The following is a 27,876-nucleotide window of genomic DNA, read 5'->3' as shown; positions in this document are numbered from 1 at the left end:
GTGTAGCTATTTATGTTGAATTTGTTACCATCGATTCTGGATATTGATTCTAACGTTAATGGACTTGGTGGGGGAGAGTTAGAAATTGAAGTTATGATCAATCACAGACTTGATACAATATGTTTTCACCTTCTCCATTTATTAGTGTTCGAGCTCGTTGAGGATTTTGTTAATCTGCATATGCCCGGTGACTAATACATAGGCCACCTACCAAGGTAGCACCAGGATACCAGAAAAGTTAGCCGCCGGGAGCATATGAGACTAAATTACTATTGTTGAAATCTTTAGGTTTCTGCTGATAAAGTTGCTATGACCTGGAGTTATATTGACTTTTCTAGTCGGCAAAGCAGTAGCCTCATCGTGAGACTAAACTACTATGCCAACTTATATTGCTTAGATTATACTTGTTGGGTTATTTATTCTTACCTATTGTCTAAAGCTTAAAGGTCAATTCTTCTGTTACCCACGGGTAGGTAGAATTTACAACAGACTTAGATCGACACGACCCACGGCAACTGCATAGGTAGCCTGCCCCGCATACAGGCCCCCTGGCTCGGAAGCTTTGTTCGCAAGAGGAAAGCTGTCATGAAGGTACGTACCTTTTTGATGATTGAATGGATCCTCATGTTCACGACAACCTCAACCTTTAATTATTGACGAGACTAAGCCTCGAGTCGCACAGATATTGGTTCGATCATGTCGCGACTTCTTTGTAAGTACTACTTGAATACAGAAAGACTTACGCTTTGAGAACACTCCACGCTAATGCATTCATTCATCCATAGCATCGGCGCTCTCGCTACGTCGCGACCCTCGTATCCTGAAGCTGCCTCCTTATTTGTCATTCCTCTGTATCGCCATCGGTGTTATCTGGCTGTTTCTTCTACCCCTGAACGAATACTCGCGGCGAACATATATCTCGGAGAACGCTCTGCTGCCTGGACAAGTCCACACGTACTTTGGAGGAAGCGAACAAAATATCTTCCGCGCATACCGCCACGAGGTTGATGATGTTGTCAACAAGAGCAACTACGAGTGCGTTCTGAACTTGGGCAGTGATTTGGTTAGCTCAATGCTAACACAACTGGCTGCATTAGGGTCAACGACAGGCTGGATAAGATTCTGACCGGTGTCGGACTCAAGGTTGGACGTCAGAACTACACCTACAACTCGGCTGGCCATGAGTACTCAGGGCAAAATCTCTATGCTATCTTACAAGCTCCCCGCGGTGATGCAACAGAAGCTATAGTCCTGGTTGCTGCATGGAAAAACGTTGAGGAGCAGCTTAACCGTAACGGCGTATCTCTCGCTTTAACTCTTGCCCGTTACTTTAAACGTATGTGCCCCTGGAAGGCAAGAAAGAAACAAAGAGGGGCTAACAAATACAGGCTGGTCCCTGTGGTCCAAAGATATCATTCTCGTGTTCCCGCCCGATAGCAAGACAGGCACACAGGCTTGGGTAGACGCATACCATGATGCCCACAACCCTGACCTTGTGGCCCCCCTACCTCTCAAGTCCGGCGCTCTCCAAGGTGCTCTTGCTATCGACTACCCACAAGAGCAAAGCTTCAAGTCTGTGCACATAATCTACGACGGACCCAATGGACAGCTTCCCAACCTCGATCTTATTAACTCTATAGTGAATATTGCTGGTGGCCAGATGGGCATCAGCACTTCTATCCAGAAGATGACAAAGCACACGGGCACCTACCCCGATCGCCTTCAGACTATGCTACGTGGTATGCTTAACCAAGGCCTCGGCTACTCAGCAGGTGCTCACAGTAGTTTTATTCCCTATCACGTTGACGCCGTTACTCTTCAGCCTTACGGCGAAGGATGGCACGACGAAATGGCCATGGGCCGTGTAATTGAGGGCTCATTCCGGAGTTTGAACAACTTGCTTGAGCATCTGCACCAAAGTTTCTTCTTCTATTTGTTGATGCAGACCGACCGGTTTGTCAGTATTGGAACTTACCTTCCAAGTGCCATGCTGATTGCCGCCAACTTTACCATCATGGCTATCTCTCTCTGGGTAAAGAGCGGTCAGTCGCCGGCGACAGAGAAGTCCAAGAAAAGGGACTCCGCCACCTCTGTCGATACGACACAAGCCGGAAGAGATCTGTTCGTTCCGCTGGGTGTTGTTGCTGTCTGCCAGGGCCTCGCAGCCATGCCTCTATACACCTTCAACCATCTTCCTGCCAGCGTAAGTATATCTACTGACTCGCTCCGAAATATAGTACTGACAATGTATAGTGGCTCTCGCCTGCGTTTGCCGGCTTCTCCATCGTGTCTGCCATCCTTCCCTTCACCATCTCTCGCCTCTTAGCACTGTTTACCAAGCCTACTATCCAGCACTTTCAGCTTACAAAGTCTTTCTCATTGCTCGTTCTCGGAATGTGCCTCTCGACTCTGGCTACCCTCAATTTCTCTCTCGCTTTCCTCGTCGGAGTGCTCTCTAGCCCGCTGAGCTTTGTCCAGCCTGTGAAGAACCCAGCCCTGCGCTGGTCTTTGGCTGGGTTGCTTAACCTTGTGGCCCCGCCCACGGTAGTGTATATCGCAGCCCAGTTCTGGGACATCAGCATAGCAGACCTATTAAAGGAGGCCAGCTTCGGGTGGAATGTTTGGGGTATGTACACGCCCGTTGTGGTTTGGTGTCTTTGGTGGCCTGCTTGGCTCGTGGGCATGGTCAACGTTTTTGGAGAGGTCACTACTTAAAAAAAAAACAGCAGGTCGACTGACTAGCTGTAAGATATTGCATTCATAGGAGATAGCATCTGCGTAGCTGCTGGATTTATTTTTGGGCTTCGTAATGTGGCTGAAACTGGGTGTGGAACAGACCAACTTCAGAATTAAGAGTCTTGCTCTGGGCAAAATGCCGTCATCTACCACTAGAGAAGTTTCTATCTGTCTATACTGTACACATGGGTTCGTTTTGTTTGTCCTATACCCCTCCAAACACTCTTACCGGTTGCATGTCCTACGCGGCCCACACATCCTTGCCAGCCGACTCGATCCAGTTACCGAGTTGGTTGACGCTCGAGTCCCAGTCAAGTAGTCGCTGACGCATTGCGGCAATTTGCTTCATGTCGAGTACCTTGGGTTGAACCCAGGTGATTTGCGCAACACCATCTACCTGGTCAATGGTGCCTCGCAGCAGACCAAGGCTCAAAGCCTTCATGATGAGATGCTCAATCTCCTCTGGACGAACCTTGGTCTCCTGGGAGATAGTAGCAAAAGTGAGGGTGCGGTCGTGGGGAGCACGACGGAAGACGGCCTCAGTGAGAGCAGAAAGGTAGATCTTCTGGCGAAGATGCGTCGAGTTGCTCTTAAGAAGTTTGTGGGTATCGACTCGATCTGACAGTTGATCATAAGCTGCAAGATCGCCACGGTTGAAGGCAAAAAGCAGATCTCGCATCCAAGAGTGCTCGCTCTTGGCGAGGACGTCAAGAATAGGGTGAAGGAGAAGTTCTCCGAAGTTGTAGATGCTGGTCGAGACGAGAGCAGCAATGCTAAGGTGATAAGCCCGCTTGTGCCGCTCCTCGGGGGAAAGCTCGTTGATATCGATACATGCAAGGTAGAGAAGGGCGGTGCGGTAGTAGTTGGAGAAGTCCATCTTGCGCTGAAGGGAGTATTAGTGGGGTTTCATGGAGGCATCCCAAGTTCTGAGACCAGAGTCGGAAGTTTAGTATTCATACCTGGTAGTAGATAGCATTTGCATCGTAGAAAGCAGCGTGGACAACATTCTCAACAGAATCAAACGAGTCCAATATTCTCTCGGCTGTATCAAGATCCTTACGCGCTCCGTCTAGTTCCTCCAAGTCTAGCTTTGCTTGGGCAACGGCAACTAGAGCGAAGACGTAGGCGTCTTGAGAATTCTCGTTGTCAACCTTCTTGGCGACCGATTGTAGGAAGGAAAGGCGCTCCTCGTCCTCTATAACAACCAAACATCATCGATTAGCAACCCGCCGAGTCCAGGCATATTACATTGGGACCTTACCATCGCACTCTGTTGCCGCCTTCAATGCTAGGTCCACAAGCTTCAACTGATTGATTTTATCGGCAAACTTGAGAATAAAGACTCTGTAGAATTGTAGCCTTTGAGGGGCGCTCTCGGGATGGCTGAAGAAATCAATGAGGGCATCAGTAAGTTGGTGCCAGAGCTTTCGTTCCCAGAAGTTCTCGAAGTCGAGAATGAGAGGCTGCAACTCTTCAGGAGCTTCATCTCTCTGCTCAGAGAGAAAGTCGGCAATAGCGTCGTTACTCATGTTGGCTGTTATGTATGTGTTGTCGGTGGAATCGAGGAATATGGGTGACGTGCACAGCTAGCTAGCTTGCCTGCCCTTTCGGTTCGTAGAGTATATCTTTCTGAACCAGGGCTGGTCTCTCCTAAAAAGACCCTCACTAAATATTGAATTTCAGTTCTGTTTGTCGTGATGTCGTTTGGAAGTCGTCGCGGTGATCGTTGAAAGTGATACGTGAAGGTTGATAGTTACTGCAGTGGAGATAGAGGGATGGAGGTCCTTAGCTCATCAATGAGGCTATCAGGCAGCCTGGTTGTCGCAACATGAAGAGCACGGGCCATCCTTGCCTGTGGAAGACAACCCCAAAAAGAATGGCCAATGACAAGCTGTAAGATTTCAGTGACCCGTCACGTGATCTACAATTACCGTTCCCCGAGGCTCTACCTTGGCTAGCATCACCAAACATTGCCTACTATTGAAGACGAGACGATCTACGGCCAATTGCGAGGCACAACAGCGTTTTGTCACGCAACCCGTATATTCGCAACAATGGCTTCGCCTCTCCTTGCTGCGCGGGTAGCCCGCAAGGCTGTATTCAATGTCGCCGGCAAGCGATTCCTTTCCGATATTTCCATTACTCGAACTGGCAAGCCCATCATGCGTGTTGAGGGTGGCCGGTAAGCTGAACCATGGTCCATTGGCACTGCCGAGCCTGTCTCTAATCAATTTTTCTATTTAGTTCATCCCTTGGAGGTACGACGATCGAGCTACAATGACCGCGAACGACACTAACGAACAGCAACCAGGCCATACCGTTACTGTATTTGGCGCAACTGGCCAACTAGGACGATACATTGTCAACCGACTGGGTGAGCCAACCTCGTATTGGATCTTGGTAGTGGGAGATGAGCAATTGGAATACTAACACGGGTACCAGCTCGCCAGGGATGTACCGTCGTCGTTCCCTACCGTGAGGAGATGGCCAAGCGTCATCTCAAGGTCACTGGAGATCTCGGCCGTGTTGTCTTCATTGTATGCCTCAACTACACTGAATACCGTCAGGAACTTTCCAGTAACCTCGTACTTAGGAGCACGATCTTCGAAACACCCCTTCAATCGAGGCCAGTGTGCGACACTCGGATGCTGTTTTCAACCTGATCGGTCGTGATTATCCAACCAAGTATGTTATAGCAGGGATCAAAGGGGAAAAAAAAGGGAAACTAAATGACCGCCAGGAACTTTTCCTTGGAGGATGTGCACGTCGAGGGTACCGAGCGAATCGTTGAGGCTGTCTGCAAGTATGATGTCGACCGTTATATTCACGTTTCGTCCCACAGTGCCAACTCTCAGTCCACCTCGGAATTCTACAGCACAAAGGTTTGTACAAGCCCTGCTTCACAAAGGAGGAGAGACTGATCAAACATACAGGGTCGAGCCGAGGAGGTTGCCCGCAACCTTTTCCCAGAGACCACTATCGTCCGCCCTGCCCCCATCTTTGGTTTCGAGGACAACCTCTTGCTGAAGCTGGCTGGTGTCACTAACCTTTTCACTTCCAACAACATGCAAGAGAAGTTCTACCCCGTTCATGTAAGTTACAGTGAAATTGATTGCCTAGTGCCCGGTTGCTGACAGCCATAGTCCATTGATGTCGGTGCTGCTCTCGAGAAGATCTTCTTCGACGACACCACTGCTGGACAGACCTTTGAGCTTTACGGACCCAAGAAGTACAGCATGGAGGAAATTTCTGTTATGGTTGACAAGGAGATTTACAAGCAGAGACGACACGTTAACGTGCCAAAGGCTATTCTGAAGCCTGTTGCTGAGCTGCTGAACAAGGTGCTTTGGTGGCACACTCTGTCAGCTGATGAGGTTGAGAGAGAGTTCTTGGACCAAGTCATCGACCCCAAGGCCAAGACCTTCAAGGACCTCGGTATCGAGCCTGGTGACATCATCAACTTCACCTACCACTATCTGGTGAGTGCTGCTGACTGCCGTACTAAAACGCATAAACTGACCCCTATCCAGCAAGGATTCCGAAGCCAGAACTTTTACGATCTTCCCCCTGCGACAGAGAAGGAGAAGCGGGAAGAGAAGAAGTATATCCACGTCCTGGATGAATTGTAAAGAAAGGGAATCGAATTTTTGCGTACCATGGATGCTGGAAAGGCAGTTGAGGATTAAGGGCTGAGCGGACAGGCCGATAATAGTCCGTGTATATAGGACCGCATAGACTAGAAGTGTGCGAGATCCAACAATTGTACAGGTTTTCTTTGGGTTGACAGTATATCAGATAATTGAAGTTCAGGAAAGAAGTCAATCCACATTCAACTACCCTATAGTGATATCCCCTTTTACAGCTCCCATGCACCAAGCAAGAGTCTAGACCGTTAGAAGAGCAGCAACGAGGACCCCGCCGAATCCCCACACAAAACCCTTAATCATCTTGAATCTTTGCGCTCAGTCGTACATCGAGACAAGAGGAGAGTCTCAACCACAACTTTCCGATGTCTTTTGATGAAGAACCCATGTAAGAAGAGCTTCAGATGCACTTGTTGCATGGACCGCCCCAGTTTACTGACTAGTTGGTCTGCAGAAGCCTCTCGAGTCACGCCCTGACCGCGTTAGCCGAATTCCACGCCGAAAAAGATGCCCATGAAAAGACATTCCAGAAGTTGAGGACCGGCGCCGCCCCCAGAGCCGGAGCCGGACCCGGGGTGGTTGAACCGGAGGACGAGGACCCCATAGCAGAAGACGTGGACGACCAGCCGCTGAGTATGGCTGCCTTTACGGAGGACTGGAACGAATCGCAATTTTGGGTACGTAAAACGAGGTGTAGAAAACAAGGCGCAGAGCAGACCTGTTGTCCAGTGGCCTTTCACCTTTGGCTACGCCAGTGGAGATGGCTTCTCGGATCGACTCCCAGGATCTTGCATCGAGTGATGGGGTATTTATTACGTACTGGTCTAGCATCGGGTGCTCTTGGCGCGAGACATGCGCCTAGCGATAGACGACAACTTCATGATATTGACAATCCGAAACAAGAAAAAGTTAGAAAACTCCCCAAAAACTGACATCTTGGCAATTTAGTTCCTGGATGAAACTGCCTTTGCCCTGGCCGATCAGCTCCTCGATGGTGTATCGTCGAGTTCAACGATTGGTGTGGTGTCGACACCAAGTGTGTTCATTGCGCTTAAGAATCGTCTTGTAAGCAACATCCTTACGACTTCCCCCCCTTACTCAAAGAGGGCATGTACACAAGATATGCGTTAACTAACCGCTGTTGTATAGAGGTTCTGGCCTGTCCAAGATCGACCAAAGTTGGTGTTGTTTGAGCATGACCACCGGTTCAGCGTGTTCCCTGAATTCGTTTTTTACGACTTCCAACGACCTCTCCAACTTCCACGTATAGTCGCTTTGATCTGCTGAATGCTGTGCTCGGTCGACTAACTCGGTGTCATCAGATAACCTGAAGGGCAGCTTGGACAGTGTTATTATTGACCCCCCTTTCTTCAGCAACGATTGCCAGACAAAGTGTGAGTTATACCATGATCTTCCGAGCAGTCCTCACTATGTAGTCTGACGGGGGAACCTTTGTAACTCAGAAACATATCTTCAAGTATTCTTCCGTACTGACGTGCCATTCACGCAGTTGCCCTGACCGGCCGCTGGCTAATTAAACCAAATTCGCCCCGTGTCATTGTTTGCACCGGCGAGCGAATGGCTCCCATCATCGACAAGCTTTATAGCTCTGTTGGAGTCTACCCAACCACGTTTGAGCCTGCCCATGCAGGCTTAAGCAATCACTACTACTGCTACGCCAACTTCGAGAGCTCGACCTGGGACTGGCGATCGGATGAATCCGATTAGTAGGCGGAAAGACAGAACTACAAAGTTTTTTCCCCTAGAATAAGAAACATGTTGTATTGGAACCGCCGGAAGAGGCGTGAAAAATATGGCCGGTCAACTGACTGAAACTTTGTTAGACCAAGCAGCACATCCAACTTGCGGAGATGCCAATGGGTTTTGCCAGCCTATCCGCAAACGAAGGAGTTCGCCGGGCGGAGGAAAGCCAGGGAAGCACATGGAGATACCGTGCAATATTGTGTTATCACTATGCTACTGCAGATATAAATGAAACAATTCCCGCGCCATGCAATGCATCAAACTACAATCGTCGGTTTCCGATACACATGATTTCTGTTTGCCTGGGTTCCATGTCTATTGACGCCTTTCCCACACATCCAGCCCATGATAGTTTCTTCTCACTATCATATAGAACTAGTTGTGTCCACAGAGGTTAGGCTAGTGAGCGAATAATATAGAAGAGAAGATAGGCCTGGGCCCCAAGAACGTCAGATAAGCTTGCCAACTCTACTTTGTGATCATTGAACTTGAACCACTTTTTCATCTGTTAGTGTTATACTATCATCTTGAATACTGGCAAAACTTACCTGGTCGCCGACTCGACAGTACGATGTGTAGTGGCCGGTGTCTAGCTCACCGACGTGAACCACGACGCTGAGTAGGTCATACGTACAAGACCGCTCTAGCTCAAGGCTTTCTCGGCTGTCGTGATTCCGAACTCGATTAGTGTAGGGCATCATATTGAGTTGTAGCGGGAACTTGACTTCGTTATCAACTTTGGAGGCAGCGCGGTCGTGTCGGCCGTGCCTGTATTCAAAACGCTAGGATATCCTTAGTATGGTGCATCATCGTGGCTGACCCAAGACCATCGCTTACCTTAAGTTGTATCGACAGCACATTTGGCAACCGCTTTATGCTGGTGTGTCGTTTTGCTTGTTGGGTCCCGTTGCAGTTGTTACACCGATACTCGCACTTGTCGTACTTGATGTATTCCTCATCCAGGCAATCCTGCAAGGAGACAGTAGGCTTCTTCTGTCCTGTCCTTTTACTCTTCTTCTGAACGACATTTTCGAGACCCAAGCTCAGGTCCAAGAATGATTGGATAGAGTTGCTTTGACCAGAACAGTTCTGGCATGTCGTTGTTGTTTGCATCTTACCATAAAATGTCTGATGCATAATACAGTTGCAACTATGCTCACTGCCGATCTCAGGCTTTTTGCCGTCTCCGTTCCGTTCGTGGAGCTCCTCAGCTAAGAATTGAAAGAACTCGTGGGCATCTTGTTCCTTGGTGGTTACAAGATTCTCGAATGCCTTTTTCTCCGAAATCCAGAACCCCGACAAGATATTAGCAGCGGTGTAGCCATTGGTTGTCTCTAAAGCATAGAAATCTTGGAACATGTCATCCATCGCACAGCTCAAACAATGAGGAACCTGGCAATCGCTGCTCTGGTGACCATCGCTGAGATAGAAATTCCTGAGCAAAGGATTGTGCAAGAAGCTCTGTAGAACGACATTCTGATAGCAGGTGGCACCAGCATTGTAGATGCCGCGTAGGCCGTTAGCTCGGCATGAAGCCGTGTTCGTGTTGTTAGAAATAAACCGCGGATCATCCTTAAAAGAACCTGTGAACAACTCGTCGTGTTTCCTCTTTCGGCCTACATAACAGGTCAAGGTCAGCAAGAGGATCTTTGCAGAGATTGCCTATTTCCCGGTTGTGGTTGGGCGACAATCGCGAACCCCGAGACAGAAAGACTTACCTGAAAAAGAACCCGTTCCTATCTTCCTCACCCGTAGCTCCTCGAGGGTTGGATCCCAAATATAATCGTCACATATCTGACAATAAAGGCAGCCACTTCTAGAGTCGACATCTGCGCCATGTTAGCAGAGCACTAGGGGCAGCAAAGAGCAACCAACAGAATCGATGCTGTTTCTTAGTCCCATGCCGCAAGCGTTCTTCTTCGGTGACGGTTGACGGGCATTGTAGGCAGAGGTAATTCGAGGTGAGCGATGTGACGGGTCGGCCGTCTAACGTCGAGGTCTGAGGGACGATCGGTGTCGCATCAAAGATTCCGCGGAGAATCATCTTGTAGTGTGTAATAGAACTGTTCATGACCTCCTGGTTCTTGCTCAGGAGGAGTTGTATGTGTTCTAGAACAGTCAGAAAATGACAAATAAACTCGTGGTGATTGAAGCGACGAAAAAGACGAGGAGACGTACCGCAGCCAAACATAGGCAGCCCAGGGACCGGTGACTTCACCCTGACATTCTTAGGAGAGGCCGGAGTTGTTGGCCGTGCAGACATTTTGGGCGATTGAGTTTTTGTGATGGGCTCAAGCTGGGCGAGGATATGAAGCTCTTGTGGAACAAGGTTGATGAAAGGTAGCTCGAGTAGAAGATTAGAGGCACGACGTGAAAGTTATCGAGAGGCCCGACGCCAGCGGGTATGTTATCGTACGGGAGACAGTTCCAATAGGTAACTCGATTGCGATTGTATCGGGTGCTTCTTAATTATTCGTCGGGGGGTCTGAATGGCGAGGCACAGGCCGAAAGTCGGACAATTGCTCGTCTTTTCCCGTCGAGGGGCTGAATTAGCAGAAGGGAATGGAGTGTTATAAAAGAAGAGAAGATTTAGTCGGTAGCCTTTCAAGGCAGAAGAGATGATGATCAGGATCTTTGAGCCGACTGGTTTTATTTGGAATTAATGCAATAATTGAATGAATTAGAAATGCAAGAATGGTCCAGCGCGCAGAAGTGAAGCCACTGTAACTTAAAGTATACCAAGGACAGGGCAGGAGAGAGCCCGCCCGATGGGAGAGATTGCGGCAGGTGCAGGCTGCCTTAGTGCGTACCTTGTGGGCTGAGATTGGCGGAATAGGTACATCATAACCGTAAAAATTACACCCTTGTCATGCAGGGCGATAAGATAAGCATGCAGCTAGGCCAGGCCCCATAAACATTAAACGTGATTGAACAATTAGTAGGTACCTGGGGATAGCGCGTTATTAGGTTATGTGACTTGTGATAGAACGATTCATATTTCTTGTTTATCAAGTACAAATAGCCTGTGTAAACAATAAGTGCCTAGGTAAATTGGGGACAAAGGTAAGAAATGTTTGGCGCAGATTTCTTGCTGCTAATTCAGGTACTCAGGTATACTCATGTAGTCTTTCTACAGTGGAAGCTTTATTGATGCGATGGATTAGAAGCTTGTTGTTGCTGTTGTAGTTAAACAATCGGCCACTGATGCAGCACCTGCCACAAAAGTTGAGTTGAGTTACAGCTTGAGCCGAGGTTTACCAATCTTCTCTAGTATTCAATCCCTTGTATGTAACCGAGTGACTGGCCTAAACCTGTGCTTTAGGTAGGTAGTGTCTACCCTAAGGTACTAACCTATATATGCTATTGGGTTTCTACATTGAAAAGGAGCTCAAACACATTTGAATGAAAAGTCAATCCGTTCCTGGGCCTCTCTTTCGAAAAAGTCCCCACATCACCTATCCCCGGCTCCGATTCACGGCTTCCAGCTCCGGACCCTCTCCCGATCAGCGCCTTGACTTTTTCCGGGTGTTCTGATAAAGCGGTCCAACAATTCAAAGATCATGGCAACGCAACTCATTGCTCTGCCGGCCGTAGAACGTCTCAGTCCTGCTTGCATACGCATACTGGGCGGCAATCCAGGAAAATTCACTCTTCAAGGTACAAACACTTACCTTCTTGGCACAGGCCGAAGTCGACTCCTCATTGACACGGGCGAGGGGCGCAAGGCTTGGATCACTTCGGTTTGTGAGATACTGCAGCGGGAAAATGCAACCATCGCCACTGCCTTAATCACGCATTGGCATCATGACCATACCGGCGGTATTAAAGACTTCCTGAGTATCTCTCCTCAGGCCAGAATCTACAAGCACACTCCCGACGACGGACAGCTCGACATAAAGCACGGTCAGCGCTTTGAAGTCGAGGGCGCGACCTTGACAGCTGTATATACGCCAGGACACACCAGCGATCATGTCGTGTTCGTGTTTAAGGAGGAAGATGCAATGTTTACTGCTGACAATGTCCTCGGCCAGGGCACAGCTGTTTTTGAGGATCTGGTCACATACATTCGGAGTCTCGAAGAGATGAAATCTCTTTTCAAAGGTCGAGCGTACCCCGGACATGGACCAGTCATAGAGAATGGACCAGCCAAGATTGCAGAATATATTTCACACCGACGACAGCGGGAGGAACAGGTTATTCGGACCCTGAAAACAGGACCGGGAGACGTAGAGACGAATGATCCCGCCTCATGGTCGGAGTGGACGGCGATGGAGTTGGTCGAAGTTATCTACAAAGATGTGCCGAGGGATCTTTATCCAGCTGCTTGTGGTGGTGTCTTGCAAATTCTGGGAAAGTTGGAGGGCGAGGGTCGCGTGGCTCATGATGGCGAGAAATGGAGGATGGTCGCAGATAGCCGGTCGTCGCTATGAGGTGGGTTGTGGTGAAAGTGACAGGACTTCAGTAGATATTTGGCCGCAACTTGACGAAACGAAACGAGGGCATCACCTCGGCACCTTCGGATCTTTCTTCATCGTCATTCAGTTTTAAATGGATCGCTCCGTCGCCTAACTATTACTACGTTATTTATTCCTGACTATGACCAAGTGACTGACTGGTGTAGGTGTGACCAGGTGGTATTCATATAGGTCTCCATCCTTGTAAACACGATAGGATCCCATGCAGAGCGAAAGCAGTCATTGTATCGCTTAGACAGCGGGCACAGTAGCGCCCGAGTAGCTGTCATCTTGGTAACTAGGTACGTATTGCAGAATGATATAAACACGGGCTTTCTTTCTGTTGAAAGATACTGCAGTATTTTTTAGTTTGATAGTGCCAGTAACAGACTTGCGGAAGTGATTGAAAAATGAAACATGAGGAGAAAGGCACAGTCCTAGCGTCTTCATCAGTAACATACGACGTGTACTTCGCCTGGAACATGTTTCATAGTACAAGACAAGTGAGCGTGGTGGTGGACCAGCACATTACAAAAACCAGAAAATTAATTATGCGTTATGGGTTGAGACCAGATGTTTATTTGTTTTTGCGAATAAACGTGTGCATAAGAATCAGTGTCCAATAGTAAGTGAAGCTGCCGGGTCGTATACACCACTTGTTATGCCCGAAGAGTCCTTCACCTTACAATCCTTGCATTTTGAGTCATACGACTGTAGTAAAGACTGAAAGAAGGTGTCTTGTGATCTTTGACATCTGTTGGTCTTGGTGGACTGTCGGAATCATCGGGGCATTTGGGAACAGCCGAGCGCGATTCCATTTCTTGGTAGCGGAGGTGCATTAGGCACTTGAGGTCGTTATATCAAAGGGCGCTACGCTGTGGTAGTGATTAAACATGTGTGCAAGAATAGCGTAAAGTTATAGACATATACATTGCATGTTAGCCTTTGAGATTTACTCACATCAGGTAAACGGAGAATATTGTAGCCTAGTCGCTTACATCGTGCACCTGAAGCAAGTGGAAATGATGATGATAATAATAATCAAATGATGAAAAATGTTCAGACTGTCCATGGATTAGATAGTGGATAGGCCCCGTAGTCCCCAGCGGAATGTTCGGTTGCATGGCAAGCGGGATGTTATACTAGCGCCAAATGCTGCCGGCACTCTAACTTTACTATATAGGTTCCTATTGTAAGTAAATGTCCCGACAGCAATGTCTTGAAGAAGTGTTGGGTACATATTGGGAATTCAGTTATAAACTAACTAGAAAGTCTTTATAGAGCAGCTCTAGAAAGTACCTAGTTACCTAGCTATTTAAAATCCTGAGAATAAAATTAAAAACATTAAGAATTAGTCTATTAACAGCTTACTTTATCTCTAACTAACTTATATATAATACTCCTAGTATTATTATAGTTAATATAAGTATATTTAATATTTATATAAATTATTAATTAGGCTTAAAAAAGATATAATACTATAAATAGTTAAAATTAAAAGAAAAAAATATTATAAGTAATATCCCTTAAAGTATTAAAAAAATTAACTGCTAAAAGTATAAGAAATAAAGTTAATAGAGGTAGTGGACCTACCGTCCACCGGCCGGCCCCGTTGGGCCCCCCACTAAAGCTACCGCGCCTGCTTACCGCATACTAAGTGGCATACAGAGTTACAAGGTGGTGGGTTTCTTTCTCGACTTTTCTCATTTTGCTGTTTTTCTTTCGGCATAGAATTGATGAATATGACGAGATGAAGCAATTCGGAACCTTCGGATGGCCTCTGCTATCTCTTGGCTTGTTCATTGCCATCAGATGGATAAGCCCACCCAGTTTCGGTTGCTTGGTCCCTGCTAGGATGGTTTCCATGTCATGTTTTAAATCAACGCCATGTCGAGGCTCCTTGAAACATTTTTGGTCCTATACTCCAGTTCGATCGCATGGTTACACATATATAAACGTTGTTCCTGTTTGCGTCTAATTGTACACACATACTACTAATGTATATCATTATTGTTTACGACACCGTCTTGACTCGACTCTCAAAACGAAAAGCCTTGTTTCGATGAGTGTTCTCAACATGATCTATAACAAAACAACTCCGTTGGCTTTGAACGCATTATGGCTAGCACTTTTCCCTGTCGTTGTTGCACACAACCATGGCCAAGGCACAGGCAAGATGGAGATGGGAATAGACCACGGCAGCAACACAACACAACCACCCAAACACCAAGACTATCCTGATACTTACTTTGCCCATCCCGAGCATTCTGGAACCATTTACACACACATTGCCTCGATGGTTATTTCTTGGGTATTCATCCTCCCCATCGGTATGTCCACCTCGGCTAAATGCTACTCCATTTGTTTCGTGCACCGACTTACACAAACCACAGCTGTCATGTTATCGCTGGCACGTTCTCGCTTTACTTTGCCTGCACAATTCGTCTTCCTAGCTTCAAATACTCTGGGAGTCTTTCTAGGCGTCGTTTACAACACCCAGACCCCAGACTTGTATCCTGGTGATGCGCACCACAAGATTGGCTGGGTTGTGACCTGGGTTATCTGCGCCCAGGTGCTTGTGAGTGCTGTGGGTCACATTGCTGGTACTCTCCAAGGGAATGGAGGGAATGGAAGCCGCAACGAGGAACATTATTTCTTACCTGTACCAAACCCAGAGTCTGAATTACCTTTTAACAGTGGCTACCACGACGACAGTCCATACCGTATTTTCGATGTAACCGGACGAGGCACCGAGCCAGATAGCCCTTCTCTACAGAGTGACTCGGTATCGACGCTCAATGGTATGGGATCGCCTCTGCAGCACCCCGGGAAAGAATACGAAGACGACCAAGACTCGGAAGCGCCTTCATTGTCATCTACTGTAACTCAGGGAACTTTAGCCCGTCATGTGTCCAAGGTTGCAACATCAAGAGTCTGGAAGTACCTCAACATTGGCCGTAAGGTGGTTGATCGCATTATTCTTCCCTTCGGCTCCATCGCGATTGCCACTGGAATAGCCACTTTTGGCCGCTTTTTTGTCAGTTGTCTATTAGAACAATCAAACTCTAGTCAATCTAACACATCGTCAACAGGAAGGAGAGGAAATTTTCAATGGCTTGGCGCACTGGATCAAGGGCAGCGTCTTCTTCTGGCTGGGCATCTTCACCCTGGGACGCTGGTCTGGCAGCTTTGGCGAGCTCGGCTGGGCATGGAATGTTCGTCCCAAGAAACACTCACAGGGATGGCGTCCTTCTGCTGAGCTCGTCGAGAGCTTCTTGATCTTCTTCTATGGCTCTACCAACATCTTCATGGAGCACCTTGGTGGTTGGGGAGGGGCTTGGACTGCGCAGGATATGGAGCACATCTCCATCACTGTACTTTTCCTTGGAGGAGGTCTAGTAAGTCAAGGCCTTGTAGGCTCCCTGCCGAATCTTCCAAGACAGTTCAAAGACTCACCATGGAAAATTCAGTGTGGCATGCTCATCGAGTCGACTTGCACCCGTAATCTCCTGAACATGACTGTCCAGGACATCAAACTAATGGATCGACATGCAGTCGAAAACGCAAACGAGACCGAGGGTCCCGACACATACGAATTGTCGCTTAACCCCATCCCAGCTTTGGTGATTATGTTGCTTGGACTCATGATGAGCTCACACACGCAGCACACCATGATGTCCAGCATGGTTCACAAGCAGTGGGGAAATTTACTTCTCGGAGCTTCGCTTGCTCGCGGCCTTACATACTTTTTGATGTTCCTCAAACCGCCAAAGTCCATTCTTCCATCACGACCACCTACCGAGCTGCTCGCCGCGTTCGGACTCATATCTGGGGGGATTATCCTCATGGCTAGCGTAAGTTAAACCGTATTGCAATTTCACGTTGACAAACTAATTTGAACCAGAGCACTGACACTGTTGATGGCATGACCCATTACGGCCTCGATGCCATGTTCATGTATACTGTCACAATGGGCCTTGTCGGACTCTTGATGGCCTGGATTATCATTGTCCTTGCCATTAAGGGATGGGCCGTGCGAATCGAACGGCGCTACATGTCGAAATGGTAAGTCGATAGACGTACATGTGCACTTAAATAGGAGTATATGAAGGATTACTGTGGCTTGGCTTGGGTGAGGCGATGTGTAGATGGATTGGCTGTATTGAGTTCTGGATATAGTGATAGTTCTGCTTTGAGATACCCCTTGATGAAACAGCCTATAATTGACGCAATGCTGAACTAAACCGAGCACCAGTATTGTCCGTAATGAACATCATACTGACTCGTGAATACTGCGATAATGTTGATGGACGAACCAGCTTCTGTCAGCCAAACTAGAATATTGGTGTTCCAACGTGCTCTCGTTCATGTGAAATGGTTGAATGCGCCCCCGAAAGATCTCCGGTGCCTTGGGTCGTTGATATGGATGCCTTGTCGAGCATCTTCGGCTGCTTAACCCAGAATGACTGAACTGGCGGATACAGTCCTCTCACACATTCTCTTCCTTGCGCTTTGGTTCAACTATCACTCTCTTCTGGTCCTCTGATGAGAAAAGGCCAGCGCCCTGCTGCAGAGCGTGAACAAGAAACGGGACGGAGTCGGTCTTGAAATCTTCAGCGTTGCGAACCTTGTCGAGATCCTCTGAAAGCTCTTGTGTGGCCCGCTGGAGGTAGTAAGATGTGAACTCAGGAGAGGACTGGTTTGTAGGTTTAGAAGACATGTTGGCCGAATTTAGACTTAGATTATGGGATCGTGTGATTTGGCACAAGAAGTTGCTGATTTATGTTTGTGGTTGTGTAGCCAAGACGATGTATAAGAAGACTGATCTTTAAAAATGAGAAGGAAGTAAAAGTTTATCAACTATCTAAGGCAGACAAGAAACAGTGCATGAACGATATCTATTCCATTTCACACTGTGCATTGTCATTCAACGGCAATAGACAACGGCGCGTAGTTTACTTGGACCAGGCTGCCAGACCAAATGATTGTTTGTTTAGAGTTTAGTAAAGTTCATTCTGGACATGTCGCAAGAAGAGGAAGTGAATGAGTACCAGTAAACATATGGCGTCGCCGTTCTTACTATCTTACCAGTACGTCTGGTAGAAGTTCAGTGACTCGGATCACGACCTAAATAGCTCGAAGCTTTCTTCTTCTTCTTCTTCTTTATTTTACATTTCAACAGTCTATCTATCTGAGAAGGCTCTTCCACTAAGCACATCTGCATTCAGACCATCTAATACGATGGGTGGATCAAACTCCGTAAAACATGTGGCAATCCTTTCGAAGCCACGCATCCATAACAACGCCTTGCGTGCCTCGTCAACATTAATCATAAAGGAGAAACAGCGAAGTGAGTTTAGTGAGAAATATACTGGAACACAGCAGAGACCTCTGCTTCTCCGCATTCTTGTCTCAGCAGCAAATCCTGAATAGGTTTCAGCCCCTCGTTGACAAAATGATTCCACGTACTCGTGTCACCATACAACATGGCTGGTGCCTTGATATACTGCTTGCCGTCAGGCTTGCATCGCTTGCATTTGAACGTCTCATGAGTATCGCTCTTGGTGTCTGACCGGTACTGAAACAGCTCGCGTAGACTGTCGAGAGAGAAATGTCGTTCCACGTCTTCCGCTGAGTCAACCACACAAGAAGACAAGCTTTGCTTGTGAGATTGTCTTTGGAAGATTTTCTCTTCTATAGTACCAGTTGCGATGAAGCGGTACACAAAGCAGTCCTTCTTCTGCCCATCACGCCATACTCGAGCCAGAGCCTGTTGGTCGGCCGCAGGGTTCCAGTCAGGATCAAAAAGAACGAGACGATTTGCACCAATGAGGTTGATACCACATCCACCGGCTTTGCTACTGAGTAGAAAGACAAACTCATCACCCTCTGGGTCGTTGAACCGATCGACAAGCTTTTGGCGCTTGTTGACATTCATGGTACCATCGAGACGAAGACTTCCGTACTGACGGGAACGGCATAACTTTTCGAACAGGTCTAGCGTCGAAGTGTAGTTACTGATCAGGACAATCTTGTCATTTGTGTCTTGGCGGATGCGAGCCAGCATGCGGTCCAGCACGGCCATTTTACCAGAGTACCACGACTTGACCTCACGATCACGACCACGTGCTTCTTTAGGAACGTAATCATCGGGATAGCACTTCTCCGAGCCTGGTAGATCATCCGACATATTCAACAGGTCGGGATGATTGCAAAGCTTTTTGAGAATGTTGATGGCTTTCAGAGGTTGGCTTCCCTTACCTCGTAAAAGAGCCTGAATCTCAGGACTTTTGATGAAGTAGTTGTAGAGATCAAACTGAAACGGTGCGAGATTGCAGAACACAACATGCTCATACTTGACGGGCAAATACTTGGAAAGAATGTCGTTTGTGCGACGGATCAGGAATTTGTTGACCACGCTGAGTAGAGCTGCAGTGCACTCGTCACCCTTCTTGCGATCCGCTTCTGAAGCATCTGCATCTCGACCTCGCAAGATCGGAATTTCATATCGCTTTCGAAACTCCAAGCGTGTCCCAAGCAGATCTGGGTTCGCAAAACTTGTGAGAGAGAAGTATTCCGTCAGATCATTCTGAATAGGTGTGCCAGTAAGAATGACACGACGAGTAACGTTGAGGCTGTTGAGAGCATTGAAAGTATTGCTGTCACTATTCTTCAGTCTGTGACCCTCATCACAGAATAGTAACCCGATCTTAGTATGCTTGAGCTGTTCCACATTTAATCGCAGAGTTTCGTAAGAGACAATGATAACGGGCCGGGTCACGGATCGCCCAGTCGCATTTGCCCACTGTTGAAGTTGACGTGTCAACTCTTCTTTAGAAGCTTTCCCATCGATGGCGAATGGATTGATGGCATTAGCACCAAGCCATTTGGTCAATTCATTGGCCCAGTTCTTGACCAAACTTGCAGGGCAAACAACGATAGCCTTCTGGATGGTTGACTTGCCAGCATCAGGCGACTGCTTGAGCAGCGTCCACATGAGGGAGATGCACTGAAGAGTCTTTCCCAACCCCATTTCGTCAGCCATGATGCAACCGTTGGCCTTTTCGTCGATCAGGCCAGTAACACATCGGTACATGAATTTGACACCCTCGACTTGATGCGGACGAAGAATCTTGGCGAGTCTGGGGTCAATGACAACCGGAACCCGAGGGTGCTCATCGTCCGTTTTCTTCTTGATTCCTAAAATCTCGGCAAGACTCTTATGAACAAGGGGTGCATCGAGTTTCTCCTCCAAAGCCTCTGCCTTCGCGGGCTCAATAGCCTTTGGCGTGTCTTTCGGCTTATCGTCGACTGTAGGATCGTAAAGTACAATGGCAAATTCGCCGCTGGGATCGTGAAGTGGCTTGGCGACGAAGACAGCGCCCTGTCGAAGGCCGAGGGTAGGAGGAGCACGATTAGGATTGTATCCAGAGTTGTCCTTGTTTTTTAATGGGACAGCGAAGGCCCTGCGAAAAACAAAACCCTTGTCTTTTGCTTGATAAACAGGGAATCGGTTGATGTCTCGAGTGGCGAGCGCAAGTCTGTCGTCGTTGGAATACGGTTTGTCACTATCTGTTTCACCATCGGCGCCGCCATAATCGACCTTTCTCCGCTTGCGGGATGGTCGGTCCACAGCTGGGCTTCTTCCAGCAGCTCCAGGACATTTGAATGGTTTGTGAAGTCGGTCAATTGAAGATGGTGTTGGCGTTCGCTTGCCCGGAGTCTTGTTCTTGCCAGCAAGCGGCGTTGCCACAAGTGGTGACCTGAATATCATATTAGAAGTTGCACTAATAACCAGATGGACATCGAAACCTACGCTGCTCCCATATCGAACAAATTGGATCTATTAAGGGTTAGGGAGAGGTTGTTGAGGTTTGCAAGATCCCTTGCCACCAAACAAAAATTGATGAAGGGAAGGAGTGATAGGTAGGTAAGCGCGATGAGTAACTCAACGCGACGGGTCGCAGGCAGACACGCTATCACGTGAGTCGCCTCTATCATTTCCGGCTTTTCGACGACCTTGGCATTAGGGTACTAGAAAAGTCGACCGCCTGGAGTATAAAAGACTAAATTACCGGGCCATCTTATGCTACCCACACTATACTTCCTAGGCCATTTATTTTTGTCGTCTTAAACTTGAAGATTCGTTCTTCTGTTACCGGCTTGGACCTCAACGGAGGTCGCGACCGACCTTGACACAGGCCGAGAAGCTTGGACTTTGAACTAGATCCACTAGCTTAGGTAACCAAACGAAAAGAATCATAGAAGTCAATAATGATGGGCTGGTGGCAAGACATGTGTTTTTACTCTCGATTCGTCTTATTCTCTAGTTTTACGCTGTCTAGTCAAGGATGATGATATCTGAAAATTCGCTTGTTGCAGCGCCGTCAGGGTAGGTCAAAACCATTCGCTGATCATCTACCCTCTCTGCAGTTCTCAAGAACCCCGGATCACTAGATAGGTAACTAACACATGCTTCAAGCGTTAATCTCTCTAACCCCGATCAAAGCCGATCGGTCGGTGGAGATGTCCTTGCCGAGCATGAATCCTTTGGACCGACCCCTCTCCAAGTCGCAATTGCTCAACATCGTACTGGAATCGTGACTGCTACAGTTGCTGGACATTTCGCCCATTGGCAATACCTCACTCGATCTCAGCGAATTAACGTCCAAGCTGCTGCAAATCGAATTCCTCTTGCACGACTCGGTTTGGCCTGGGGTCTTGTTTACCTCGGCGTGTTGAGTACTATTACCATTGCTCAGCGCAGAGTCGCAAGAAGTTCGGACCCTCTTCTCTCGCCTGTGAAGCCATAGAGAGACAATTTTATCATGTCGGCCGATTTCTGGGCTGGCTATCTAAGTGGTGCGGTTGGCATCATCATTGGAAACCCTCTCGATGTTATCAAAGTACGACGGCAGGCGCAGCAAGTTAGTCCAGCAGCAGTCCTGCCTACTTGCTCGATTCCTGCGACGACAACAGTAGAAAATCCTGCCATTAGCCAAGCCACATCATTTGGCACTCGTCTTCTCAGACCATACACGTCCTTGATAACTGGAACAGCGGCGCCAATTCTCGGCTATGGTGCCCTCAACGCTCTGCTTTTTGTTTCTTACAATCGCACAGAATCCGCGTTGAACAGCGTGTTCCTGACATCAGGGAGCCTGTGGAATACATGGATTGCTGGCGCTGTGGGTGGTTTTGCAACCTGGATTGTCAGCACACCCACCGAGCTCATCAAGTGTAGAGCTCAATTGGCCTCCCCTCCCATGTCAAGCCTGGCTATAACGAAACAGATCTGGAGGAATCAAGGTGTTCGAGGACTCTACTTTGGCGGAGCGGTGACTGCTCTACGAGATAGTATAGGGTACGGCTTTTACTTCTGGTCTTATGAGCTGAGCACTCGTTGGTTGGCCACTGAACCCGAGGAGCGCACTTCGTTTCAACATGAAGCTGCCAAAGTTTTATTCTGTGGAGGATTGGCTGGTGTGATAACGTGGGCCAGCGTCTTTCCTCTCGATGTCATCAAGACAAGGGTTCAGGCTCAGACGTTGGGCGAACCGATCGAAACATCACCTCTTTTGCGAACAAGCGGGCCTCTGCAGACCTCACGAGCGGGTGCCCTTCAAATTGCACAAGAAGCGTATAGGGAAGGGGGGGCACGTGTTTTCTTCCGAGGGTTGACTGTTTGCAGTGTCCGGGCCTTCATAGTCAATGCCGTTCAATGGGCTGTTTATGAACGGGTCATGCTCGAGCTTGGGCATGGACGGAAACAAGCTTTGACTCATGACTTGAGAGAAGAAATGACAGAGGCACTATAAAGTGCAAGATGTGGGATCAAAGTGAGAAACGTATGCATTGATTGATCATCGAGTTCTAGGCTCATTGGCCAGAATGTTTTCCCTTCAGTGAAGTTTGAGAGCGCGACAACTTGACATGCAAAACGAACGCAAGCCATTAACACATGTGCGGTTGTGATCGATATGGAGGCCAGAAGAATGTATAGCCAAGACAAATCGAAACCATCAAACACTGTAGAGAAGTGACTCAACCTCTTAAAAAAAGATTATTAATAAAGAGAAAACCAATTACTCCTAATCCTTGCATTTAGCACGCGGCATTTAACCTGGCTTCACCTTATTGATCTCAAATAGGATACACCAGGCGCCTTAACCCCCATCCCCATGTTTTGTTCTCCAATCGTCACTAACCAGTTTCAAACGGCACCCTTTTCCTTGTTGGCTTTTGTCGCATCACGCCAACCTTCGAGGCCAGTTTGGTTTGTCCATCTCTGAGTGTCATCCTCGTATTTTTCGAGCCACTTAGCCATGACATCGCTGGCCTGAGCAACTATCGCGTTTCCAGCCTCGTGTGCGTCCGCCGCGTCTTTCTCGATTCTTTTCTGAAAAATGTCACCAGTCTTTTCATCGCGTTCCTTCCTCTTTCTCTCTCTTTCAGCCAGCCATTCTTTCCGACCTGCAAGATACTTGACACTGTGCCCAAGGCCTGCACTTTCATGCGAAATTCCCTTATGAGATCTCTCAAGGGGCGGGGCAGTGAAGAAAAGGACTCGCCCAGCGCTGTCATGCTGGAAGGTCTGGCGGAGCTCTTGCGGTAAGGCGTCATTCATGCTGTCGGGGAGCGCATAGACTTCTGGTGGTCTTGGTGGGTTGTACGCATTGCCGCTTTGCACGGGCATCCCGGGTGTGGGTGCCATAGGGCTACGCACAACAGGAGGAGCAGGCGCTTGGTTGTAACTTTGGGTGATGTGGTTCCCCATCGGGGTTTGTTGGTGCATGGGAGGCACTGGCTGCCCATAATTAGGGGCGAAGCTTTGTGCATACCCTGCCTGTTGATGTTGAGGCTGATATTGCACAGGGCGTACAGACACTTGAGGCTGAGGACCAAGATGAGGTGGATGTGGAATTGGAACTGGAGTTTGATGAACTTGTGGAGGCTGGGCTCCTGGCGTAACTGGCTGAAAATGAGGCGTCATATGAGCGTTGTATGGAATAGGCGAAGGCGATGGGCCCCCAGGATAGGACATCGAAGGATGTCGAGCAGAGTGGTCTCCGGGCATAGCACCTGGGACTGACAGCATTGACGCGCGCCTACCAGCATCAGTGCCAGCGTCGGATAGCGGGACAGCTGTCATAGCCTGCGGCGGAGGTGTGGGTTCTGGAGGGGGAGATTCCTTGGTATTGTCAGTTGAGTGTGGACACACGCGATGGGAGAATAAAATCGACGATTGACTGCACAGCCTGAGGCACAAACGTTGCTCAGGATTAATGTCGGCTGAAGATAGATGTGAATGTGCAGGCAGGGGTAATACACAGCACTGGCTGATAAAACCTTGATGGCAGCCGGCAGACCGATAAGCACATAACGTGCGGGCCAACAAAACAAAAACAAACAAACAATAAGACAAATAAAACTTCACTTACATTGATCTCCCGTGGACGTCGATGCACGGCTCCAACGATTGGCGGGGCATTTGGACTCCCCCATGTTGGCTTTGGTAACTCATCTGTTTCCTTTGCGTCCTCGCGAAGTAAATGCTTGATGGGACTGGGGATCTTTCTCATGCGCCGAGGCACATCATAAAGGTCCATTTCGTAGTCCTTGTCGCGTACCTCATCAGGAACACAGCTCGCCCACGTCTTGATCTTGTTGAACGTGAATTTCTCCTCGTTGTAGCGTGATTCACATACATAGATCTCCTTACCATGAGGGAACCCTCGTGGACGGCCTTTGTTGAAACGTGTCACAAACATGACGAAACAGCGATCCAAGACGTCTTCAATCTGGTGGTCACGATATTGTCCAGTTTTAACCACCTCATGCTCGTAGAAATGCTTCTCGTATCGGTGTACAGTTTGTTCTGGACGGTAATACCAACAGGCATTAATCCATCTTTGGCCAGCCCTATCTTGCCAAGTTCGATAGATTTGCGCCACAGTAGGCTTTGCCAGGTCGTTGGGATTCCGAATGTGAACCCAATCGCCTATTTTGCTATTAGTCACGGATGCAATGCTAATGAGCTGTTGCACAGGAAGCTCTAATGCACGTACCAACTTTCCAGGATTGCTCGTGATACTGAATCTCTGCTAAAGGCAGCTTTCCGTCTTCATCGCGGAAATCGTCGTCAGGCTTAGCCTTCTCCTGTTCTGCCAAGAGTTGGGCCTCCTTTTGAAGTTCAACAGCAGCCTTGTAGACCTCACTCTCATCCTCATTATATCGTTTGGCGTTTTCGAACATGAGGTTGAGATCTTGTAGCACTTGGTCTACGTTTTGATACTTCTTCCGCTTTACCTTCTTTTTAATGTTGTCAAGGGCGATGGGATTCTGTATTGTCGTATAGTAATCAGGAACAGCCGCCTTATCCGGCAACCTCTCAAAGGGATGGACAAGGAGATGCCCTTCAGCATCCCTGGGCTTTCTCAATCCCTTCAGAATTGAAGTGATGCGAGCTTCATTCGGAGTAAGCACACTCGGAGGTCGTCCCCTTCGCTTATGCGAATCGTCTTCGTAGTCTTTGTCTTGATCTTTGCGCCCAGAAGCACGTCGTCTTCGTCCGCGATGTCGCCCACCTTCATCTTCGGAGTCGTCATCATCATCATCTTCTTCTTCATCGTCTTCTTCTTCATCCTCGTCCAGGTCGTCCTCGTCGTCTTCCGCTGGTGGCGACTCTTCTGCTGGTGGGAGCTCACCAAGGTCGGGCAACTGCGTATCGCTTGCTGCGATGTGCCCTTTCTCTACCAACTTCTGAAGCTCACGGACGAAAACTTCCCTCAGTCGAACAGCGGCGCCAAATATAGGGGCAGAAGGGCGATTATAAACCTGGGCGTTGTGACAAATTTGCGCAACATCTTTGACGAACTCGGCGAATGAGCTGTATTGCTTCTTCTGGGTTTTCCCCTGCAGAATCTGTCAGTAATTGACGTGGACATAAGATCTTTTTGTGAGCCTACCCGGATGGTACTAAATGCAATAGGCTCCGAGATGATTTCGAAATAATCTGGTAAAGTTCGTCGATTGGGAATCCGTTGAAACCCGGCAGCAAGCTGCTCACCACTATAAAATCTTTGTTAGCGATTGCGCACCTGAAAATTAGATGGCATACGTACTCGTCTTCAACGCTGCAAAGATAGGTCGACAAGTTATGGATCAAACGATACATGTCGGGGCGGCCTTCATCGTCCACCTCGCCTTCTGCGTCCTCGTCACCTTCCGCATCCATATCCACATCCGGGTCGCCTTCGGCATCGACATCGTTGTCCCCTACATCCTTCATCTCGACGTCTGTACCTGCGGTTTTGGCTTCGATCGATTCGCGCACCTCTGTCGCGTTCGTCCTCCGAGTGGACATGATGGGCTTGTGGGACCACTCGGGCCTGGTCGCAATCCTTAGGTGAAGTTATTGCAGTGAGGAGTTTGGAGTTGCCACAGGTATACTTTAATAACTCATTAGTCTAAAGGCCAATTCGTATCGCGAGACCACAACATGAGGTGTTGCGAAAGTCGAAGATGAAGCTTGATTGGAATGGAAGGTACGTATCGTTGACCTGCCATAGGTTGGGAGCGCGTTTGTTTGCGCGCGACACCATGCATCAGGGTACCAGAAAAGTTGACCGCCAAGCATAGGAGACGAAATTAGTAGGTCACTTTCTGCAGCTTAGAGTGGGACTTTGGATCATTTATTTGTTGTAGTCTAAAACCAACAGGCCCTCTTTTTTGCTATACATTAGCCAGGTTCCTGAATAGGCTAAAGGGTGCGTGTGTGTCGAAACAGGCGGGTGCCAACATCTCCACTCGGCCTCACATGAGACAATGTTCCTCGCCTTGGAACTGCAAAACCACCACTTATATCCCAGACTTGAAATTTATCCTCATGAACCAGGTACCTATAGAGGCTTCCCATACCACTGCCCGACAATCCTTGCGCGTCTTGAGATATCGCCATGCGTGCTCGATTTAAAGGCCCAGCCGGCACCGGCATTCTTGAGCTACCAGACGATGCTACTGTTGAAGCCCTCTTTGATGAAATTCGGACAAAGACTGGCATCAATAAATTCAGTGTGAGATACGGTCTACCAATGGCTATGAAATCTCTCGAAGCTACTCAGGGTGACCAGATTGCTCGATGTCTTGGTCTTCATGGCGAAACGCTCACCATTGTCCCCGAGGAGTCATCATCTGACCCTGTTGAGGCTGTCCAAAATCGGCCTATTGCATCCATACCACTGAAAAGGAACGAAGGCCCGGAAGACGCGAATGTTCCATGGCCGCAGAGAGAAGGCACTCTTCGTAAGTGGTTACAGATGCGTGTACTCGTATAAATGGACATTAACATGAGGAAGTGTTACGAGTGATGCCTAGTGACAATAGTTGTTTGTTCACCGCGTTCGGGGGCGCATTGCAAGACCAAATCCCTGCACAAAATTTGAGGCAGATGATGGCAGACTATATTCTTGAACATCCAGAAGAGTATTCGGAAGCTGTTCTTGGCAGCCCTCCCAACCAATACTGCCGCAGTATCCAGGACCCAGATAGATGGGGTGGCGGCATTGAACTCAGTATACTATCCTCTATCTTCAACATACAAATATGTACTTTTGACGTTCAGGTCAGTCAATGTCATTGCCTCTCATCCTGTTTTTTCACTGATTACAAGTTAGACGCAAAGTAAAATTGAATTCGGAGAGGAAAAGCGGGATCGCTGCATTCTCGTGTACTCCGGAATTCATTATGACCGGGTTGCCTTCAGCTACGCTGATCCCCCTTACAATTCCCCTACCTTACCCCCTGAACTTGACCAAGCTGTTTGGCCTACTGGTGACGATGAAGTTCTCAGAAAGACCGAAGAACTCATTCAAAAGCTTAACAAAGCGCATTACTACACGGACACAGATGGATTGATCTTGAGATGCGATGTGCCGGGATGTGACTGGATCGGCAGCGGCCAGCTTGAAGGGCAGAAGCATGCAGAGGCGACAGGCCACATTGACTTAAGCGAAATCCAAGACGAGGGTGACAGCATCCTGCGGAAGTGCGATGCACCTGGTTGCGACTTCATTGGGCAGGGAGATAAAGCCGTCAGACAACATCGCGCCGACACTGCTCACCAGAGATTCTCTATCATTCATGACGCCTGACCGAGGTTAGGTGTGTAACTTCAAACGTTGCTGACCTAGTACGTCGAGACATTGCGAAATGCACATTCATGCCTGCATACATAACAGGGTTTACAACTGTAGCACGTTGGCAAGATCGCATATTAA

General features: G+C 48.3%; 12 protein-coding genes across 12 annotated transcripts; 7 read left to right on the top strand and 5 right to left on the bottom strand.

The window, feature by feature from the left end:
- Positions 1-696: 696 nt before the first annotated feature.
- FSST1_001102 (GPI-anchor transamidase subunit GAA1) lies at positions 697-2,715 on the top strand (the record flags this gene model as incomplete). Its single annotated transcript, XM_083224995.1, has 5 exons — positions 697-712; positions 786-1,035; positions 1,098-1,336; positions 1,389-2,203; positions 2,254-2,715. The coding sequence occupies 5 exons, from the start codon at positions 697-699 to the stop codon at positions 2,713-2,715; spliced, it is 1,782 nt and encodes a 593-aa protein (XP_083091284.1).
- Positions 2,716-2,977: 262 nt separating this feature from the next.
- Positions 2,978-4,265, bottom strand: FSST1_001101 (proteasome regulatory particle lid subunit RPN9; the record flags this gene model as incomplete). Its single annotated transcript, XM_083224984.1, has 3 exons — positions 2,978-3,619; positions 3,696-3,931; positions 3,998-4,265. The coding sequence occupies 3 exons, from the start codon at positions 4,263-4,265 to the stop codon at positions 2,978-2,980; spliced, it is 1,146 nt and encodes a 381-aa protein (XP_083091283.1).
- Positions 4,266-4,790: 525 nt separating this feature from the next.
- Positions 4,791-8,108, top strand: FSST1_001100 (putative N6-adenine methyltransferase-domain-containing protein; the record flags this gene model as incomplete). The annotated part of the gene is made up of 14 exons (XM_083224973.1): positions 4,791-4,918; positions 4,995-5,110; positions 5,179-5,273; positions 5,330-5,421; positions 5,477-5,618; positions 5,670-5,828; positions 5,880-6,215; positions 6,267-6,361; positions 6,703-6,768; positions 6,835-7,057; positions 7,329-7,445; positions 7,530-7,644; positions 7,703-7,774; positions 7,891-8,108. 14 exons carry the CDS (start codon positions 4,791-4,793, stop codon positions 8,106-8,108), a joined length of 1,974 nt encoding a protein of 657 aa, XP_083091282.1.
- A 430-nt stretch (positions 8,109-8,538) lies between these two features.
- Positions 8,539-10,407, bottom strand: FSST1_001099 (uncharacterized protein; the record flags this gene model as incomplete). The annotated part of the gene is made up of 6 exons (XM_083224962.1): positions 8,539-8,640; positions 8,693-8,926; positions 8,982-9,760; positions 9,863-9,973; positions 10,020-10,253; positions 10,323-10,407. The coding sequence occupies 6 exons, from the start codon at positions 10,405-10,407 to the stop codon at positions 8,539-8,541; spliced, it is 1,545 nt and encodes a 514-aa protein (XP_083091281.1).
- Positions 10,408-11,704: 1,297 nt separating this feature from the next.
- On the top strand, positions 11,705-12,574 carry FSST1_001098 (beta-lactamase-like protein; the record flags this gene model as incomplete). Its single annotated transcript, XM_083224951.1, has 1 exon — positions 11,705-12,574. One exon carries the CDS (start codon positions 11,705-11,707, stop codon positions 12,572-12,574), a length of 870 nt encoding a protein of 289 aa, XP_083091280.1.
- Positions 12,575-14,675: 2,101 nt separating this feature from the next.
- Positions 14,676-16,667, top strand: FSST1_001097 (Ytp1 family protein; the record flags this gene model as incomplete). Its single annotated transcript, XM_083223829.1, has 4 exons — positions 14,676-14,928; positions 14,992-15,635; positions 15,691-16,452; positions 16,503-16,667. 4 exons carry the CDS (start codon positions 14,676-14,678, stop codon positions 16,665-16,667), a joined length of 1,824 nt encoding a protein of 607 aa, XP_083091279.1.
- A 420-nt stretch (positions 16,668-17,087) lies between these two features.
- On the bottom strand, positions 17,088-17,318 carry FSST1_001096 (ribosome-assembly protein 3-domain-containing protein; the record flags this gene model as incomplete). The annotated part of the gene is made up of 1 exon (XM_083224930.1): positions 17,088-17,318. One exon carries the CDS (start codon positions 17,316-17,318, stop codon positions 17,088-17,090), a length of 231 nt encoding a protein of 76 aa, XP_083091278.1.
- Positions 17,319-17,954: 636 nt separating this feature from the next.
- Positions 17,955-20,425, bottom strand: FSST1_001095 (DNA-dependent ATPase RAD54; the record flags this gene model as incomplete). Its single annotated transcript, XM_083224920.1, has 2 exons — positions 17,955-20,361; positions 20,415-20,425. 2 exons carry the CDS (start codon positions 20,423-20,425, stop codon positions 17,955-17,957), a joined length of 2,418 nt encoding a protein of 805 aa, XP_083091277.1.
- A 524-nt stretch (positions 20,426-20,949) lies between these two features.
- On the top strand, positions 20,950-21,411 carry FSST1_001094 (uncharacterized protein; the record flags this gene model as incomplete). The annotated part of the gene is made up of 2 exons (XM_083224909.1): positions 20,950-20,990; positions 21,081-21,411. The coding sequence occupies 2 exons, from the start codon at positions 20,950-20,952 to the stop codon at positions 21,409-21,411; spliced, it is 372 nt and encodes a 123-aa protein (XP_083091276.1).
- Positions 21,412-21,426: 15 nt separating this feature from the next.
- Positions 21,427-22,416, top strand: FSST1_001093 (mitochondrial carrier domain-containing protein; the record flags this gene model as incomplete). Its single annotated transcript, XM_083224898.1, has 1 exon — positions 21,427-22,416. One exon carries the CDS (start codon positions 21,427-21,429, stop codon positions 22,414-22,416), a length of 990 nt encoding a protein of 329 aa, XP_083091275.1.
- A 395-nt stretch (positions 22,417-22,811) lies between these two features.
- On the bottom strand, positions 22,812-25,964 carry FSST1_001092 (uncharacterized protein; the record flags this gene model as incomplete). The annotated part of the gene is made up of 5 exons (XM_083224886.1): positions 22,812-23,789; positions 24,040-24,599; positions 24,667-25,513; positions 25,567-25,669; positions 25,723-25,964. 5 exons carry the CDS (start codon positions 25,962-25,964, stop codon positions 22,812-22,814), a joined length of 2,730 nt encoding a protein of 909 aa, XP_083091274.1.
- A 592-nt stretch (positions 25,965-26,556) lies between these two features.
- Positions 26,557-27,750, top strand: FSST1_001091 (ubiquitin-specific protease OTU1; the record flags this gene model as incomplete). Its single annotated transcript, XM_083224875.1, has 3 exons — positions 26,557-26,902; positions 26,956-27,221; positions 27,274-27,750. The coding sequence occupies 3 exons, from the start codon at positions 26,557-26,559 to the stop codon at positions 27,748-27,750; spliced, it is 1,089 nt and encodes a 362-aa protein (XP_083091273.1).
- Positions 27,751-27,876: the final 126 nt, after the last annotated feature.

Source organism: Fusarium sambucinum, chromosome IV, assembly GCF_050947815.1.
Source record: "Fusarium sambucinum isolate potato_lamoka chromosome IV, whole genome shotgun sequence".
In the NCBI taxonomy this organism is placed as follows: Eukaryota; Fungi; Ascomycota; class Sordariomycetes; order Hypocreales; family Nectriaceae; genus Fusarium; species Fusarium sambucinum.
The sequence above is the reverse complement of the archived record's forward strand: the minus strand, read 5'-3'. Positions and strand labels throughout refer to the sequence as shown.